Source organism: Camelina sativa, chromosome 18 (genome assembly GCF_000633955.1).
Source record: "Camelina sativa cultivar DH55 chromosome 18, Cs, whole genome shotgun sequence".
Classification (NCBI taxonomy): domain Eukaryota; kingdom Viridiplantae; phylum Streptophyta; class Magnoliopsida; order Brassicales; family Brassicaceae; genus Camelina; species Camelina sativa.
The window spans coordinates 232,301-249,692 of record NC_025702.1 but is presented as its reverse complement, the minus strand read 5'-3'; the positions used below and the strand labels follow the sequence as shown (position 1 = coordinate 249,692).

At 42.3% G+C, this 17,392-nt stretch overlaps 3 protein-coding genes and 1 long non-coding RNA gene across 5 annotated transcripts; 1 reads left to right on the top strand and 3 right to left on the bottom strand.

Annotated features, from left to right (window-relative positions):
* Window positions 1-1,824, bottom strand: LOC109130425 (zinc finger BED domain-containing protein RICESLEEPER 2-like). Its single transcript, XM_019239928.1, has one exon. The coding sequence runs from the start codon at window positions 1,822-1,824 to the stop codon at window positions 1-3; it is 1,824 nt and encodes a 607-aa protein (XP_019095473.1).
* On the bottom strand, window positions 2,550-3,124 carry LOC104760117. Its single transcript, XR_762850.2, has 2 exons — window positions 2,874-3,124; window positions 2,550-2,774 (listed from the first exon to the last, which is right to left on the bottom strand). It is a non-coding gene; the product is annotated as an uncharacterized LOC104760117 (long non-coding RNA).
* Window positions 12,676-13,864, top strand: LOC104760115 (U-box domain-containing protein 37-like). Its single transcript, XM_010482972.2, has 4 exons — window positions 12,676-13,032; window positions 13,116-13,234; window positions 13,325-13,440; window positions 13,523-13,864. The coding sequence occupies exons 1-4, from the start codon at window positions 12,765-12,767 to the stop codon at window positions 13,752-13,754; spliced, it is 735 nt and encodes a 244-aa protein (XP_010481274.1). The 5' UTR covers window positions 12,676-12,764; the 3' UTR covers window positions 13,755-13,864.
* Window positions 13,822-17,182, bottom strand: LOC104762994 (serine/threonine-protein kinase D6PKL2). 2 transcript variants are annotated; one of them, XM_010486420.2, is made up of 4 exons: window positions 16,908-17,182; window positions 15,987-16,652; window positions 14,990-15,249; window positions 13,822-14,875 (listed from the first exon to the last, which is right to left on the bottom strand). In XM_010486420.2, the coding sequence occupies exons 2-4, from the start codon at window positions 16,593-16,595 to the stop codon at window positions 14,014-14,016; spliced, it is 1,731 nt and encodes a 576-aa protein (XP_010484722.2). In that variant the 5' UTR covers window positions 16,596-16,652; window positions 16,908-17,182; the 3' UTR covers window positions 13,822-14,013. The 2 variants fall into 2 exon arrangements, with proteins under 2 accessions (XP_010484722.2, XP_010481275.1); XM_010482973.2 differs by lacking the exons at window positions 15,987-16,652; window positions 16,908-17,182 and having other exon boundaries at window positions 14,990-15,858.

The following is a 17,392-nucleotide window of genomic DNA, read 5'->3' as shown; positions in this document are numbered from 1 at the left end:
CTACTCCAACTCCGATGCTTTTTTCAAGCTCAAAAAGATCCTACAGAAAAGAAGCAACACAAGCAACATAAACAACAAAAGCAACATAAGCAACATAAGCAACATAAGCAACACAAGCAACATAAACAACAAAAGCAACATTCTTACATTGTCATAATCATCATCAAGTGGAGATTCATTGACCCAATCATGCGGATTTGGAGTTACAGAAATACTTGAAGAACAAGTCCTAGACTTAGCCTTATAATCTTCATAGAGCATCTCCAAATTGTCTTTAAGCTTTTTGATTTTCGATGCAGAAGTAGTTGGATCAACTCTTTCATAAGCTACTTCAAGCATTTGCAGTTTCATTCTTGGGTCTAAAACAGCTCCCATTGCCAAAATAAGACTATAATCCTCCCAATACTTGGTAAACATAATCTGCATATCCTGAGCCAGTTTTGCCACATCTTCATCATCACAAGATGCAAATTTCCTCAGCAACAGTTCAATTCTCCACACTTGTGTAAAATAGACATTAGAAGTAGGATACTTAGAACCTGAAAAGTGTGTCGTGATATCACTAAACGGCTTCAACAACTCACAGATTTTCTCTCCACGATTCCATTCATCATCAGAAGGCAAAGTCTTGTAGTTGCTGTCAAACCACTTCAAGCTGAAAAATGCTTCCTTAAACTTCAAATCTCTTACAAGCATCTCATATGTGGAGTTCCATCTGGTAGGAACATCCTGTGATAACCCTGCTCCACTCTTAATCTTTACTCTCTCAACACATGCAGCAAAAGCGTCTCTCCTCTTTGAAGATGCTTTAACATATATCACACTCTCTCTGATGTTGTGCAGAACATCTTTTGCTAGATCTAAACCTTTCTTCACTATCAGATTAAGAATATGGGCACAACATCTAACATGCATAAATTTCCCATCACATAATAAACCACTACCACTAATCATTTGAAGTTGACCCTTGAGAATGTTCAGCATACTATTGTTCTTTGTTGCATTATCTAAGGTAATAGAAAATACCTTTTTCTCCAATCCCCATTCTTTCAAACATTCCAGAATCTTGTTAGAGATTTCTTCACCAGTGTGAGGAGATTTAAGTTCACAGAATTGCAAAATCTTGCTATTCAAGTGCCAGTTTTCATCAATGTAGTGGGCTGTCAAACAAATATAACTCATAACTGTACCTCGAGCTGTCCATAAGTCTGAAGTGAAACAGACACGCGCACGCTGGTTTGCAAGTACTTCTTTCATCTTGACCTTTTCCATCTCATACTTCCTATACACATCCGCTGCAGCAGTCTGTCTACAAATTGGTTGACACTCGGGATTGAGATACTTGTCTCTTGCTCTAACTTTCTCATACTCAGGATAGCGAAATGGCAAATCATGGTAAATTATGATCTCACTTGTCATCTCACGGTTAATCTGATGATCATATGGAGGCCTATCTTCATTCTTTGGTTTCTTTGGACACTTCTCCAAATGACGAATCAAGCTCTTAGTCCCATGTGTTTTAGTATTGATCACCAACTTGGTTCCACAGTGGATGCATTTGCCTCTTTCTTTGCCATCATCTTCAACCCCAACTAACACAATATCTTTCCACACCTTTGAAGTTAACTTTCTCTTCCATGGAGCATTTTGAGTTGCTTGAGTTGTTGATTGAGTTTCACTTTGATCTGTTCCGTGGAGCATTTCTGTCTCTTCCTCCTCATTCCCATCAATTTCTACATCTATATCACAATCTTCTTCATTCATATCCATATAATCACTTTGAGCATTAAGCCTTGCTATCAAATGTTCAGTTTCTAAGTCCATTCTGCAAAATTAATAAAAGAGGAGACATATGTGAAATGCTTATAAAAATGAGACTCAGATGCTGATATATATGCAAAGCAACTCAAACATTCTGTATCTACTCACCAAACAAACAAACTGGAAAACAAAAGACTCGATGATGAACTCTTAAAAAACAGAGAGAGATTGATTACCAGAGCAAGAGTGCTGGTACCAAAGTAAAGTCTAATGTTTCCCGTAGTAACATGCTCAGCTTCAAACACCTGAATTACATGTTTATGATGTTAAGCAATGCAAATTTCAGAAACAATGATATATGAGAAAGATGATTATACAACTCAAATCTTTACTAAGAACCGGATCAATCAATCAAATGTTCAATGCATGGAACATGAATAAGCCTATGAAGATGAACCAATGAGCTAAATAACCACCTCAGATTTTTGTTTTCAATGAGCTAAAGAACCGGATCAATCAAACCAATTAGCTTTATGGAGCATAATGTAATCATAGTTATCTAATAGAGCGAGATGAAAGCTAAACCTGATTAATGTTCAGATTATCATACAAATACATCCTAGGTTTTCAAATTTTAATTTCCAAGATCAAAATCACCAAGACATGCTCAACTTACATTGTTTACCAATATAACAAGATAGATTCTCTTAATCAAGCCAAGTAGCCAATGCATATGTAGATAATACAGAGACAAACAATTGAAAACACAGTAAAACTACGAATTCAAAAGTTCAAAACGGATAGAGAGTAATCTGGAATTAAGCATGAATATCTCATAACCGATTCAGAGTAGATAGAAAACCAAATCCTTATACTGATATTATCTTTTAACATCACCGAAACAAAAAGAAAACAAACCCAATCAAAGGGAAGATAACAAAAAGAAGCAAGCAAAGCAAGAGATGAGATACTTGATACGTGTCTCTCTACTTGATCTTCTTCTTAGGCCTCAACTACAAAAAGACATCAACAACAAAAATTTGTTCAGATAAACATATCACAGGGTAAACAAAACAACGATACCAAAAGATAAGCAAGCAACAAAATCAAACCTGGTTGCTGTGACCACACTTCTTCTTCCTGCAGTTCACTGCCCTTGGGTGAAGACGAGCGTAACACCTGATTACATAACAACAACATTAGAATCATCTCTGACTTGCAACTATCGAGACCACAAAGAACCACAAACTAATCAAATAAAAACGAAATTGGTGATTTACTATTGGACGGACTAATCTACTAGATCAAACAAGCTTGTGCAACAATAAAGAATCAGAAAGTTCAACACAATATCAAGCTATAAACAACATTTATAACCTCTACACGCATTGTCAAATGGCTTGAGAAGCTAAGTTAATTCCCATAAACACAACAACTCAAATCTTTACTAAGAACCGGATCAATAAATCAAATGTTAAGTACAAATGTTCAATTTCATATGTAGGGTACTTCTCTGACAAAACCCACAAAGCCAAATGAATCATACAACAACACAGAACAAGACCACACCAAAACCCACAAAGCAAATCGAATTGAGGGATTAGAGATTAGAGAGAGACCTCTGAATCTGTGGAATCTGTGACGGAGGTGGTGACGGAGGTGATGATGGAGGTGATGACGGAGGTGATGACGAAATATTCGCCGGAGGTGATGACGGAGGTGGCGTTAAAAATCTCTTGGGAGGCTTGGAGGAGGAACCGACGACAAGATAGAGAAAACAAAAACCCTACAGTAAAACTACAACGTTTTGAGAAAAAATTCCATAAGAAATAATAAACGGGTAGCCCATTTAATTTTGATCAAACCCGCTAAGACAGCGGATCTAAACGGGTTAGCCCGTTTAAACCCGTTTATTTTTATAATGTTGATAAACGGGTAATGGGCCGAAATTTTTATATACAGCCCGTTAAGGCCCACGGGCTGTTAGCCCGTTTTAACATCACTAGCCATTTCCATGCCCACCAAACACCAACAACAAACATTGTTGGCCATGGACACTCTGTTCCTGTATTTGTGATACTCAAATTGCTATGTAACCATTCCAACACTGTACTACTAAAGAAGGTTCGTCGTCTCCGTGGAGGAACAACATGGTTCCAGATGCCCACAATGGAAGGGCAATCCCGTAACGTATGAAGGATAGTCTCATCTCCACCTTTACATAGCTGACACACTCGTAAATCTCCCAGATGACGATGCTGCCTTTCCACATTTGTCATGATAACCTGATGTGCCACCAACCAAAGAAAAACCCGAACTCTCTCCGGTGCAACCACTCTCCAGATACGATGAAAAAAGTCGGACATGTTTTGGTGAGCGACCCCTGATTTCGTTAACAGCGAGTAGGCAGCCGTAACTGTAAACCGTCCATCATTTGTACCACTCCATGCTAGCCGATCTGCTACCCCTGTAACAGTGTCCACCACCATAGCTGAAAGCTCCAATTTAACTGACTGGTCCACATATGGCAATATACAGTTCAGTTTCCAACCCAATCCTGCACACCAAAGATCCTTGACCCGTAAATTCTCTGAACCAGCATGAAGAGCCATTCGGATATTGTTCATTAAAGGTTCCTTATTCAGCCATGTATCAGTCCAGAACTTAATAACACTCCCATCTCCAAGGCTCCAACGTTTCCCAACCATGATCACCTCTTTTATGCCAACCTTAACACTCCTCCAAGTAGAAGCGCTCGGTCTCTTAGCCACCAGCCACTGAGTATTAGTGATGTCCTCCACCTTGTATTTACTGTGCAAGACTCTCGCCCACAGACTAGTCCTATCATGCAACAAACGCCAACCCAATTTTGCTAATAGAGCTTTATTCATGTCATGAGGCACTCTGATCCCAAGTCCTCCGTCTTGCCGTGGTTGGCAGACTCTCTCCCAAGAGATTAAATGAATATTTCTTTTCTCAGCAGTGCTCTCCCAGAGGAACGACCGAGACACCTTGTCAAGACCATTCAGAATTGATCTTGGTAGAGCTATGGTGCTCATCGTGTGAATCGGAATCGCGGAGAGCACAAACTTTGTCAAAGTAATTCTACCTACAAATTTAAAAAGCGGCCTCGCCATCCTGATAACCGAGAGGATACCTTCTCAAGCACATCACCGAACGTGTCTTTATTTATTCTTCCCTGGAGCACATGCATCCCAAGATATTTCCCAAGATCAATTGTTGCCCTGATGCCACTTTCCTCACTTATCCGTTGCCCCAATTCTCTTGAAACATTCTTTGAAAAGAAGATCTTTGATTTCTCTAGACTAACTTTCTGTCCAGATGCTATGCATAACTTCTCCAACACCTTCCTAATGACTCGAATTTGAGACACTGACGCTTCAGCAAACAAAATCAAATCATCCGCAAAGCACACCTGTGAAAGTTGTGGTCCTCCTCGAGATAAACAGACAGGTTTCCAATCCTTTGCAGCCGTGGATATATTGATCATTTGACATAACCGTTCCATGCAAAGCACAAACAGATAAGGGGACAGGGGATCCCCCTGTCTGAGTCCCTTGGTTGGCTGAAATGGAGTAGTTTTCTCACCATTCCAAAGAATTGTCATGGAAGGGCCCTTAACACACTGTAAAATCATCTAAACCCATTTATCCTCCAAACCCGAAGCTCTTAAGGTATCCTCCAAAAAATCCCACCTGATACGATCGTAAGCTTTTTCCAAGTCTAGTTTCAAAAGCATCCATCCTTTCTTCCCATTTTTCCGATGCATGGAATGCACTGCTTCCTGGACCACAACAATGTTGTTAGTACTCAAGCGTCCTGGAATGAAGCTAGACTGCGCTGGACCAATAAGCTTCCCAATAACACTCTTCAGCCTCAGCACTAAGGTTTTAGTAATAACCTTAAACAGGACGTTGCACAAACTGATAGGGCAATACTGAGCCATTCTCTCCGGGTTAGTCACCTTTGGTATGAGTACAACAAGTGCATCATTTGTGTGTGGTGGTAGATTCCCTGACTCAAAAAACTCCAAGGCAAATCTGATCACCGACTCTCCCACAACGTCCCAATAGTCTTGATAAAAAACCGGCTGATAGCCATCAGGACCCGGCGCTTTAAACCTCCCCATACTCTGTACTGACTCCACCACTTCTGATGCAAGAAACGGCTTATTTAGGTCCCACTGCTCTCCATGTGTGAGTGAGACAAACCCCTCTGTTGGTAGTTTCTCCACCACTTCTGGAACATCCTCCATTGAATATAACCGCCCATAGTACTCCACCGCAAGCAGTTCCAGCTCCTCCGCCTTAGAAATCCAGACATCTTCCTCATTCCTCAACATCTCAATTTGGTTATGTCTCCGTCTGATAACCGTGGACGTGTGGAAGTACTGAGTGTTTCTATCTCCAAGGGTAATCCATTTCTCTCTTGACTTTTGAACCAGAGCACCTCCTCTTGTTCCAATACTGCTTCAAACAAACTTAAGAGTTCTTCTTCTTTTCGCAACAAAACATAAGTCTGGTGAAGCTCTAAAGCATCCTGGACCACTTTTATTTCACTCATCAGTGTCTCCTTCTTCTTTTGGATATCCCCGAACACCTCTCTATTCCACCTTTTGAGAGTAGACTGCAGAGCAGTTAAAGCAGCCGGTGTCGTAAGCTGACCATTCCACGAGGCAGTGAGCAGTTCTTTAAAACTGGGATGCTTCAACTAGGCGACTTCAAAACAGAAGGGCCTACGACGAGGATCACGTCCCACCACTGGACACAGCTGTACATACATAGGAGCGTGATCCGAAGCCAAAAAGGGTAGATGAGATACACAAGCATCTTGCCACTTGAGCCTCATGTGGGGACAACATAAAACTCTATCTAACCTCTTGGCTATAAAAGCAACTTCTGATTTTCCTTGTTTCCAGGTATACTTATTACCACGAAACCCCAAGTCAATCAATGAAAGAGTATTAATCCACTCCCCAAACGCCAATGAATCCAAAGAGAGTCTCCCATTTCCTCCTGATCTTTCATCAACTTGGAGGATGGCGTTAAAGTCTCCTCCAATAAGTAATGGCTCCTCTAAGGTTTGGATAATTACCCTCAACTTCTCCCATAAACCACTTCGACGAGACACGGTCGGAGCTGCATACACCAAGATAACATTAACCACTTCGGAACCTGATGTTATTCGCGCTTGTATGAATTGATCCGCCGCCTCCACAATAACTAGATCCCCGATACTTGATCTCCACAACAACCATATACCGCCACTTTGGCCCTCCGCGTCCACTCGAAACGAGTGCTCAAACCCAAGACCATGGCATATTCTACTCGCTCTATCCCCAGCAGCATGTGTTTCAAATAATGCAAGCATATCAGTTGGATGCTTCTTCAACATATATCGGATTGCTCTCCGAAAGCTGGGTTTATTCGCACCCCGGCATTTCCACAGTAAACAATTCATCAGAAATTGTAGAACAAGATTCCAAACTACCGGGGAACAGCGTTATGCGCTACCCCACCCCTCCCATCGGACTCACCTTCCGGCGGCGAAATATGGCCAACATCGACTGGGAAATGCTCATGATCAGCTGGCAAATGCATCTTAACCTCTAGGTTACTTCCCAACAACCTCTCTGGTGAAGAGCTTTCCCGATTAGCGACGAAAATACCTCTTGGTCTCCCCATGACTCGCGACTCCACCCGGAGTCTCTTCCCATTCATCGAGACCTCTGCATCTTTCGGAATGGGTCCAAAAACCAATCCTCGCGTGGGCCGAGGTGGAATATTATTATTTTTTTTTGGCCCATTGGGCTCAACACCCTTACCCATACCCTTCCAGTATTGTTTCGTTCCATATCGTTCGCTCCTTTGCCTTTTTCCAAATTTAAACGAAGTGGCCCCATAATAGCTTGAGACTCAAGTTTCCCCTTATCTCCTATCATAACCGGAGATTCATTCTCCTTATTTGGACCACTTGATTCAGCAACTTCCCTAACTTCACCCGATACTGAATCATCTCCCAATCCACCATAACGGTTCGATATTTCCAAAACTGGACTCTTTAAAATCACGCAAAAATTCCCCCGTGATTCGCTAACCCGCGGTTTTGCCGTGAAAGTCACCTTGGCCGTCGGCTTGTCTAACCGCCGTCCCTTCCGACCAACCACCGTAAACTCCTCCTCATGGCCAGCTTCTGCTACCCCCTCTGGCCCTATCTCCGTGTCCACCGGCACTTCTATCCGTTCCACCACACGTTTAGGACACACATGGACCCAATGCCCATACATTCCACATAAGGAACAGATTTTCGGAAACCCCTCGTATGCCACAAAATATCTCTCCCCATTCATCACCACCGAGCCCTTCAATGGTTTGGATAAAGTAACCTCCACACACACCCTAGCAAAACGAGCCCTCTCACAATTGGTGGTGGTCACATCCACCCGAAGAGGCTTTCCCAATCCACATGCAATAGCCAGCAGGATCCACCTGTGATAATATGTCAGCGGAAGGTCTGACAACCGAACCCAAATCGGTTTCGTCACAATATCATCCCGCGTCGGATTAAACTCCGGCGACCAATCCTGCACTAACAATCAATGACCAAACACCTTCCAGGGTCCCTCCGTTAGAGCCGCCATATAGAACCGGACCATAAGGAATTGACGAGGTAAATCCATAACAACCATCGCTCCCTGTGGTTTCCACATCTCCCGCAAGTTCCGGCTCATAACTGCAATGGGAACATGGCTTCCCAGGACTTTCACAATCATACAATGCTTCCACAGCCCCCTCATCGCTTCAATCACCTCCTCCTCAACCGTTATGCCCGGTTCCCCCTCTTCCCCGTTCGGAAACTCCAAGTGAACCCTCTCGGTTACAAACGCATCATCAATCACACTCTCTAGCGACGAGATCCCTCCAGCAGTATGTCCCCATACCTTCTCCACCCATAATCCTGCCTTATCTGGCGGATCCCCGAGAGGCCTGCCTGAAAGACCCCGACCCGGACGTCCCAGCGTCTGCGGTCACGGCTTCCATTCGGCCATGTCCCTGGCTGAATATCCTTTGATTTGGTTACTTAGCTTTGGCTCGCGGCCTTGCTTCATAACCTCTTTACGCAACAGAATATATCTTTAACCTTGACCCATCCCTTTGTGCTTAACCATACAACCAACCAACCCGATAGGCTTGCACATATTAGGGATGGGGACATATAGTCCCTTTGGTTCATAGTGAACGGTTGCTCTATCGGCTTCCCGAACCACTCGTGTTCCCGAAGCTTGGCATCGGACGTGCCATTAGTTGACCCATCGGTCATACCATTGTACGCCATCGACTTGTCGATCTTGGTATCAGCGCCTGCTCTTATCGAACGTTCCGACCCCATAATCGAATCGCCGATCGACCTCCGACCAGGCCGATACTTCTGACAGACTTGTCGACCACCCGACCGATCAATCTAACTTACAGCTCGTATCGTCGATCCTTTGATCACCCAATCCGAATAGCGATTAAATCACCGGTCAATGACCTTTGATTGGTCCGACTCTATGATCGAACCGTCGATCATCCTTTGACTAGTTCGCCTCCATGGTCGACCCATCACTTATCCTACGATCGGATCGGCCCGCTTGCCGAACCGTCGCTCGTCTCATCGTACCTTCGATAGAGAGGTAGCATGCGCATCAGTTCGGACGACTAAACTCTCCGAGCCGCACCTCCTTTTCTTCTTAGGCTTAGATGGACGATGGAAGGATGATGGTGTCTGAAAATGAAGGCCACACCCTCTATTTATAGGGTCCTGGCCGAAGTCTAGGCCCCAAAAGGCACCTGTCCGTCAAGACCCTTGGATCGTGCACGTTCGTCCGTGCCTGTCCGGTAATGACCGTTCGCCACCGCGTCCCATTACTGTCCACGAGCTGTCCAGCTGACCCGCACACTGTCCACCACCGTGCAGCTGGCCGAGCTCAGTCGAGCTCCTTGGCAGCTGGTCGAGCTAGTGGTAGCTGACTGGCAGCTGGTCAAGCTGCCGCTAGCTGGCCGATAGCTGTCCGCAGCTGGCTGATTGCAGTTCACAGCTAGCCGATAGCTGTCACAGCTGAACTACTTGTTCATCGAGTTTGTTCAGCTTCTTCAGCTCATATTCTAGCTGGTTGAGCTAGTAGCTTAGCTACTTAAGCTCATTTAGCTATCACTTTCCTTAAAACAAATTGCCTCCCTTTAGGATCGCGGGACGCGGGCGTTACATTGCCTCTCTCACCAATATCCATCATAGTAACCCCCTGCTCTACCGCCAAAGCATCGCCGTCACCATCCCTGCCTCTCTCACAATTATCCATCAATTTTTTTATCAATATATTTTTCCTTTTGTTACAATATATTCTTTCCTTTTTACAATATTTTTTTTCCTTTGAAATGACATCTTCTTCTAATAACATTGAAGAAATGATGGATGAGTATTTTGATCAAACATTTTAAATATGCTTTTATGTCATGTTTGGCACAAATCAAAATTAAAATTTATCATTTTGTAATCTATTTTTAATATGCTTTTATGTCATGTTTGTTTAAACTTTTATTGAATGCAATATTTTGAAGTAATTAAAAGTATACAAGTCTTATAAATTTAAACAAAATACCATAATAATTTACAATTACAAAGAAAAATATTTTTAAGAACCTCAAATTTAACAATCTTCAATGGACCTATAAAATATTAAAGTTTCTTAAGAAGTTTTTAGTTTCACTTTTTTTTCAAAATTAAGAATAAATTTTGTTTTAAGATACTTTCATTACATTCTTTGATAGAGATACTCTTATGGGCTATCAAAGGTCAATATCTTTGTACATGCCTATATATATGTCTATAGGATGAATAATGTGAAAAGCATTCCTTATATCAAATTTGATCGTGGTTTTCTTACTCTCTTGGTCTTCTCCTTTACTATAATAACATAGGAGATATCACCAATATCTTGCCACATTTATCCAAACATTGTTTAACTCAACACATTTTCATACAAAACAAAATGAGAACAAGTAGAAGAAGATTCAAAATCTTGTACATAGTTCATTACAAACAACCAACTATACTAGGATTAAAGTAATCTGACCACCAATAAGAGGTAAATCATGTATGAACAGTGTAGTAACCAACATCATCATCTTGATTCATCATAAACACCACGGTTGTAAAGAGAGCCACAACAACAAAAGATATGGCAATAACGAATTTGGCATAGCTCATATTCTTCTTGCGAGATTCTATGGCTCTGGTCCCGTTTCCCTATGTTGGACTTTGGATGTCTGAATGATCTAAGTCAACATCATCAAAATATTGAAGCTTCCTTCGAGTGGGTCTCTGTGCATCAAAAAGTCAGAAAGTTTTAACACAAACAAAACTAGCAATCATATAACAAATATGGATTGATGCTACTTGAGGACTAGGAGTCGTGTTTTAACTAGCAATCATATAACAAATATAACAATCATCCACTTTCCTCTTTCGTACAAAAATTTAACTCATCTAATTATTTTTTTTTTGGCAAAAGAGCCGATGATGAGCACGTCCAAATAAAAAGTGATTAAGATTATAAAAGATTGTATAAAAAATATTTTTAACAAAACCTGGTAAGTCACAAAAGTGAATAGCGGTAGAACCAGTTTAGAAAGTATATAATTGAATTGAAATACTCTCAATTAGAGAATTATTATCAAATTTCCTCTCTAAAACATGGCTTACCAATGTTAATCTCTTAAAACTTTCATTTGCCCGTGCGTTTTTCCTAGTCAAAATAATATGAAATCCAGTCTCTCATATCATTCTTTACTCTCTAACTTATTTATTAACATATACATCACTTTAAGTTTTAGTAACTAAAGATATTTAAAAATGATTATAATTTATAATATATTTGATTTTTTTTGGCCACCTTTAAATAAAAATCTTATGAACATGTCTACCATATTTTTTAAGTTGAATTGTAGAATTTTGTGAACCAACCGAACTCGTTTTACAAGTTGGTCGAGATGCATTGTTGCCTGTTGAGTACCAGAGTATTGGATTTTATACATTCGATTATATGATTTATAGGTTATTTGTTCATTCGTATTTCATAGTTAAAAACATCGATTAAAAACGTTTAACAGATCACCTTATTACTTGATTTCCTGAGAACCACCATTATACCCGGAGACATTAAACATGGAAGAATTCATGAATGTTAGAACTCAGAAGAATGTTGTTGGGCTTTCCAAGCCCAAGCCAACTCCCCTATTAGTATGATATTGTCTGTTTTGGGTCCAGGTGGCAAAGCCCGCACGGATTTCTTATTGGGTTCCTTCCCAAAATGCCTCACACTAATTGGAGTTGATCTTGGCTTATATATTAGAAACTTATTTTCTAATTTTGAGACGTGGAACATTGTATATGCATCTTTGATTGTGGGACATTATATAAGCCAAGACCAACTAATGCATCAAATGTTTTGTTTGTTTGTTGCAATTTTTATGTGTTTTGACTTAAGATTATTAAAAATAAAGATTCCTGCTTGAGATTCGGATATTCGACCTTGCACACATATGCATCTTTCATTGTTTATGCCCAAGCAGTTGCCAATAAACAAAGAGCAAAGGACGTTGACCCATTTTTAGTTTCAAAACTCTGACCAAAATAAACTATATAAATATATTTCGAAAGTTGGATGATGCAAATGAATGATCAAGTTTGTTTACTAAACGGAATTTATTGTTTACATACGTGGAAATCGTCATGATATGTAAAATAGTAAAAGATACAATGTCTTGAAAAATTCAGTCTTTCACAAAACTCACACGCTAGTATAAGGTCTACATTCCACAGACGACCACAGGCACATGTAGATTGCATATATATATTGAAGGAACGGATGAATATTTGATGGGGTAGAGAGGGCAGAAGAAGAGCAAAAACAATAAAAAGTCAACGGGAGAATACTTGAGATGCAACGGAGGAGCAATGAGATAGAGGAGGCGGAGGAGGAAGAGGATGGAAGGAGAGGACTGGAGAGTGTGAGAGAGAGAGAGTTGGAAGGAAGAAGCAGTGGAACAGTGTCGATGAACGGAGATGACAACGTGTATGTTGGGGTTGGGAAAGGAGACTCGAGCATGGATGCATTGCGTTGGGCTATTGACAATCTTATCACCTCTTCCTCAACTCTTCTCTTTCTCATCCATGTCTTCCCTGAGACTCGCTTCATCCCTTACCCCTGTCTGTATATATCCTTGTCCACTTCTTATCTTTTGTTAGATGTGTGTCATCACTCAACTCAAGTGTATGTATGATCCTTGTAGTGGGGAGGCTGACGAGGGAGAAAGCAAGTCAAGAACAAGTTGAAAGCTTTATGTCTCAGGAAAGGGAAAAAAGAAGAACTCTGTTGCTCAAATTCCTTCATGCCTGCTCTGCTTCTAAGGTCCCATCTCTCTTTCTATCTCTTGGTGTTTGTTTGGTTGATTAAGAGTGAATGTAAGCTAACATATGAGAGAGTAAGTGAGAAACACAGGTGAAGGTGGAGACAATACTGGTTGAGAGTGACTCGGTGGCTAAGGCTATACAAGACCTCATTACCATTCTTAACATTAAGAAGCTTGTTCTTGGGATGGACAAGTCTAATGCTAGGTATATATACACAAGATGAACCCGGCAAATCTTTCAGTTGTCAGATGACAGGACACCCTTCTCTCTTTGTGGCTTCTTGTAGGAAAGCAACGGTGATGAAAGGAAACAGTGTTCCTGAACTGATAATGAGGAGCTCCGCAGCAGAAATGTGTGTGGTCAAAGTCATATGCCAAGGAAGAGAAATAAGCATGGAGGAGGCGATGATGTTGAACAGCCCTTCTAAGTCCCCACTAGCGCAGCGCCCAAGGAAAGATCAACCCGTTGATCCTTTTGCTTGCATTTGCTTTATCAGTAAGCCCAAAACTAACAGTTAACGTATTGAGAGATCAAGATGCAGAGGCTATACATTTGATGTTATGTTTTGTGCTTGGCTAGAGCGAGTAAAAAGGTTCTCTGATAAAAACTAATAAGGTTAACAGAAACAGTTACAACATTTTCATAAACTACAGCAGCTTATGCATACAGGAAACAAGCATACAATTCATGGCAATCTATAAAGATCGAAACAACACTTGATCATTTTACCAAATGGTCTTTTAAGAAGAATAGAGTACCATATGTCTAAATGGAACACTAGAAGAAATCAAATTCCAAATAGTTATCAGACCCTTTCTGAGCATTCAGAACCAAACCGGCTGCTGTCTTCTGGCTTGATGGTGCCTCTGCAACACTTGCAGGTTCCTTTTCCAGCTCAACAGGCTTTGGGATTTCCGGTGGAGTTGCACACCGAATCAAAGCCCAGTTCACACCTTCAAAGAATGGGTGCTGCTTAACCTCAGTGGCTCCCCGTTTGAACCCCAGCCGCTGCTGCGGCTCCTTCATGAGCAGGCCCCGGATGAGGTCTCTCGCTGCAAAACTCACGACAGGTGTTTCTGGGAACCGCAGAGGCTGACCCACCACATTGAACAGTGTCTGTCGGTTTCCTGATCCCTTGAAAGGCGTTCTCCCGAAGAGAAGCTCGTAAAGGAAAATCCCAAAAGTCCACCAATCAACTGCACTCCCATGGCCTTCACCTTTGATGATCTCCGGGGCCAAGTACTCATGCGTGCCCACAAATGACATGGAACGTGCATCGGTTGGCTCGGCTACCAGCTCTGGCAATGGCCTAACTTGATTTGCGGTGTCATTCTTGGGTTTACGGTCCTTTTTAGGTTTGCTTGAGAACAAACGTGGGGAGAAGCAAGACGGTTGGATGCAGGATGGCTCTATGCAAGCAGGTTGCACACAGTAAACGTTTTTTCGTAATGGGTCTGACTCGATGGCGGCAGATTTCACTAGAGTTGGGCTGACAAGACAGCGGAGTGAGAGGTCAAAATCAGAGAGCATTATGTGTCCGTCTTCCCGGACTAGAACGTTTTCAGGTTTAAGATCTCGATACACAATCCCCAGCATGTGCAGGTATTCCAAAGCTAGCAGTGACTCTGCTATGTAAAATCTGCCACATATTGAAAACAGTAACCTCAATCAGCTAGGGATTCAAGATACTTTTGTCATCCATCCTATAGTTTGAAATAAAATCGAAAGGAATAGCAAAGAAAGGATGACTCACTTTACCGCTTGCTCAGAAAAATGCTTCCCCGGCTGGCGTTGCCTGAGAGTATGCAAATCTCCTCCGGGACAGAATTCCATCACCAGGCATGAGAATTTCTCAGTCTCAAAGTGAGTGTAGAGGGTAGGGAGAAACGGGTGATCCAAAGACTGGAGAATCTCTCTTTCGGTCTGAGCTCGGAGAAGCTTCTTGCGACTTGCAAGGGATGTCTTGTCCATAACCTTCATAGCAAAGTAACACTTAGTCCCGCTCAGCTCAGAAAGATAAACACTCCCGATGTCCCCGCAGCCTAGCCTCTTAAGGAGCCTGAAATGGCTCAGACCCAAAACCCCATCCCGAGCCCGAACAGCCTGGATTGCTTCCCATCTCAAGTCATTGGCCTTGTGGGGTTTGTTGACAGTGCTGCTAAAGCTGCTGCAACTACTCTCGTCACTCACATCACTGCTCGTGCTTCCTCTGCAGATGCTGCTCTTGCCACTCTCCATGAAATCAAGGCGGCCACTTAGCTTGGCACTTCCACTTGTCTTGCCGAGACTGCTCGTGCCATCACTCATTTTAGCAGAAGCAGAGCTGGTCTTGACGCTGCCAAAGCCTGATGTTTTCTTTTCATCAATGGTCAATGAATCTACGTGCTCAAGAACGGTGGATAGGGAGCTAAAATCGGGTTTACAAACAGCCGGGTCACTAGATCGCTTCCTAAACGACTCTGGCAACCGTTTACTCTCCGGAACTCCTCCAGTAGCTGATTTTTGTAACTGCATCGGCTCAAAAATCTCGGCTTTCGCTGACTTAGTATTACTATTCGAAGAGGAGCGCTTCTGAGCTTCGACTTCAGCTCCATGACTACTGGGTTTACGAGTAGACGCCATCGGACACGAAATAAACTATCTTTAGCTAATGGGAAAGACACATCTTCCTTAGAAACCCTAGTTGGATCATGAGAATCAATCAGTTAGAAGAAGAAGAACGAAGACCCAGGGACAGATCAAACAGCANAGAGATAAACACTCCCGATGTCCCCGCAGCCTAGCCTCTTAAGGAGCCTAAAATGGCTAAGACCCAAAACCCCATCCCGAGCCCGAACAGCCTGGAGTGCTTCCCATCTCAAGTCATTGGCCTTGTGGGGTTTGTTGACAGTGCTGCTAAAGCTGCTGCAACTACTCTCGTCACTCACATCACTGCTCGTGCTTCCTCTGCAGATGCTGCTCTTGCCACTCTCCATGAAATCAAGGCGGCCACTTAGCTTGGCACTTCCACTAGTCTTGCCGAGACTGCTCGTGCCATCACTCATTTTTGCAGAAGCAGAGCTGGTCTTGACGCTGCCAAAGCCTGATGTTTTCTTTTCATCAATGGTCAATGAATCTACGTGCTCAAGAACGGTGGATAGGGAGCTAAAATCGGGTTTACAAACAGCCGGGTCACTAGATCGCTTCCTAAACGACTCTGGCAACCGTTTACTCTCCGGAACTCCTCCAGTAGCTGATTTTTGTAACTGCATCGGCTCAAAAATCTCGGCTTTCGCTGACTTAGTATTACTATTCGAAGAGGAGCGCTTCTGAGCTTCGACTTCAGCTCCATGACTACTGGGTTTACGAGTAGACGCCATCGGACACGAAATAAACTATCTTTAGCTAATGGGAAAGACACATCTTCCTTAGAAACCCTAGTTGGATCATGAGAATCAATCAGTTAGAAGAAGAAGAACGAAGACCCAGGGACAGATCAAACAGCACAAAACTAATGTCTTTGATTTTGGAAGTTGAAAAGGAAAAAAAAAAAACAGATCCCAAATGGGAGATCCGTAATTTCAGGTGGAAGAAGATATAAAATGAGAAGAATAAGACAAGGGAGATCTGGAAACAAGGTAAAGGCAGTAACTTTAGGGAGAAACCCTAGAAAGAGAGGAGGAAGGAGATACCTTGGGTGTGGATTGACGCAGAGAAGATTCGAAGAAGAAAAAAGTTGGATAAATTCTTGAGGCTACAATTACATGCACTTGATGATCACTTCAGATTCACCTCTGTTGCTCCTCTATACACTTGTCTCATTTCGCCGGATACGCACAACAAGAACCCGGAGCCGGAGGGGAGGATCCAGTCACGGCCATTACTTATTAAAAAAAAAAAAAACAATCAAAAGACTCTAAAAGCTAAGTTACAAGATAAGACCATGGGCAACGCCGTAGTTTCGGTCCATCCCCTGATTTATTTGGATTTAAATTTAAATCATAAAAGCCCAATTACGAAAAAACGGTTCTTATTTGGGGACGTTTTTTGTCCGTGTACTTGGACACGTGGAAGCTGGTCGTCGAGAGAAAGTTCTCCAATTCTCTCTTCTATCTCGACTCCGTCTCGGTCTTCGTCTTGGGTCCGGTGGCCACACACGATCTGAACCCAGTCACCG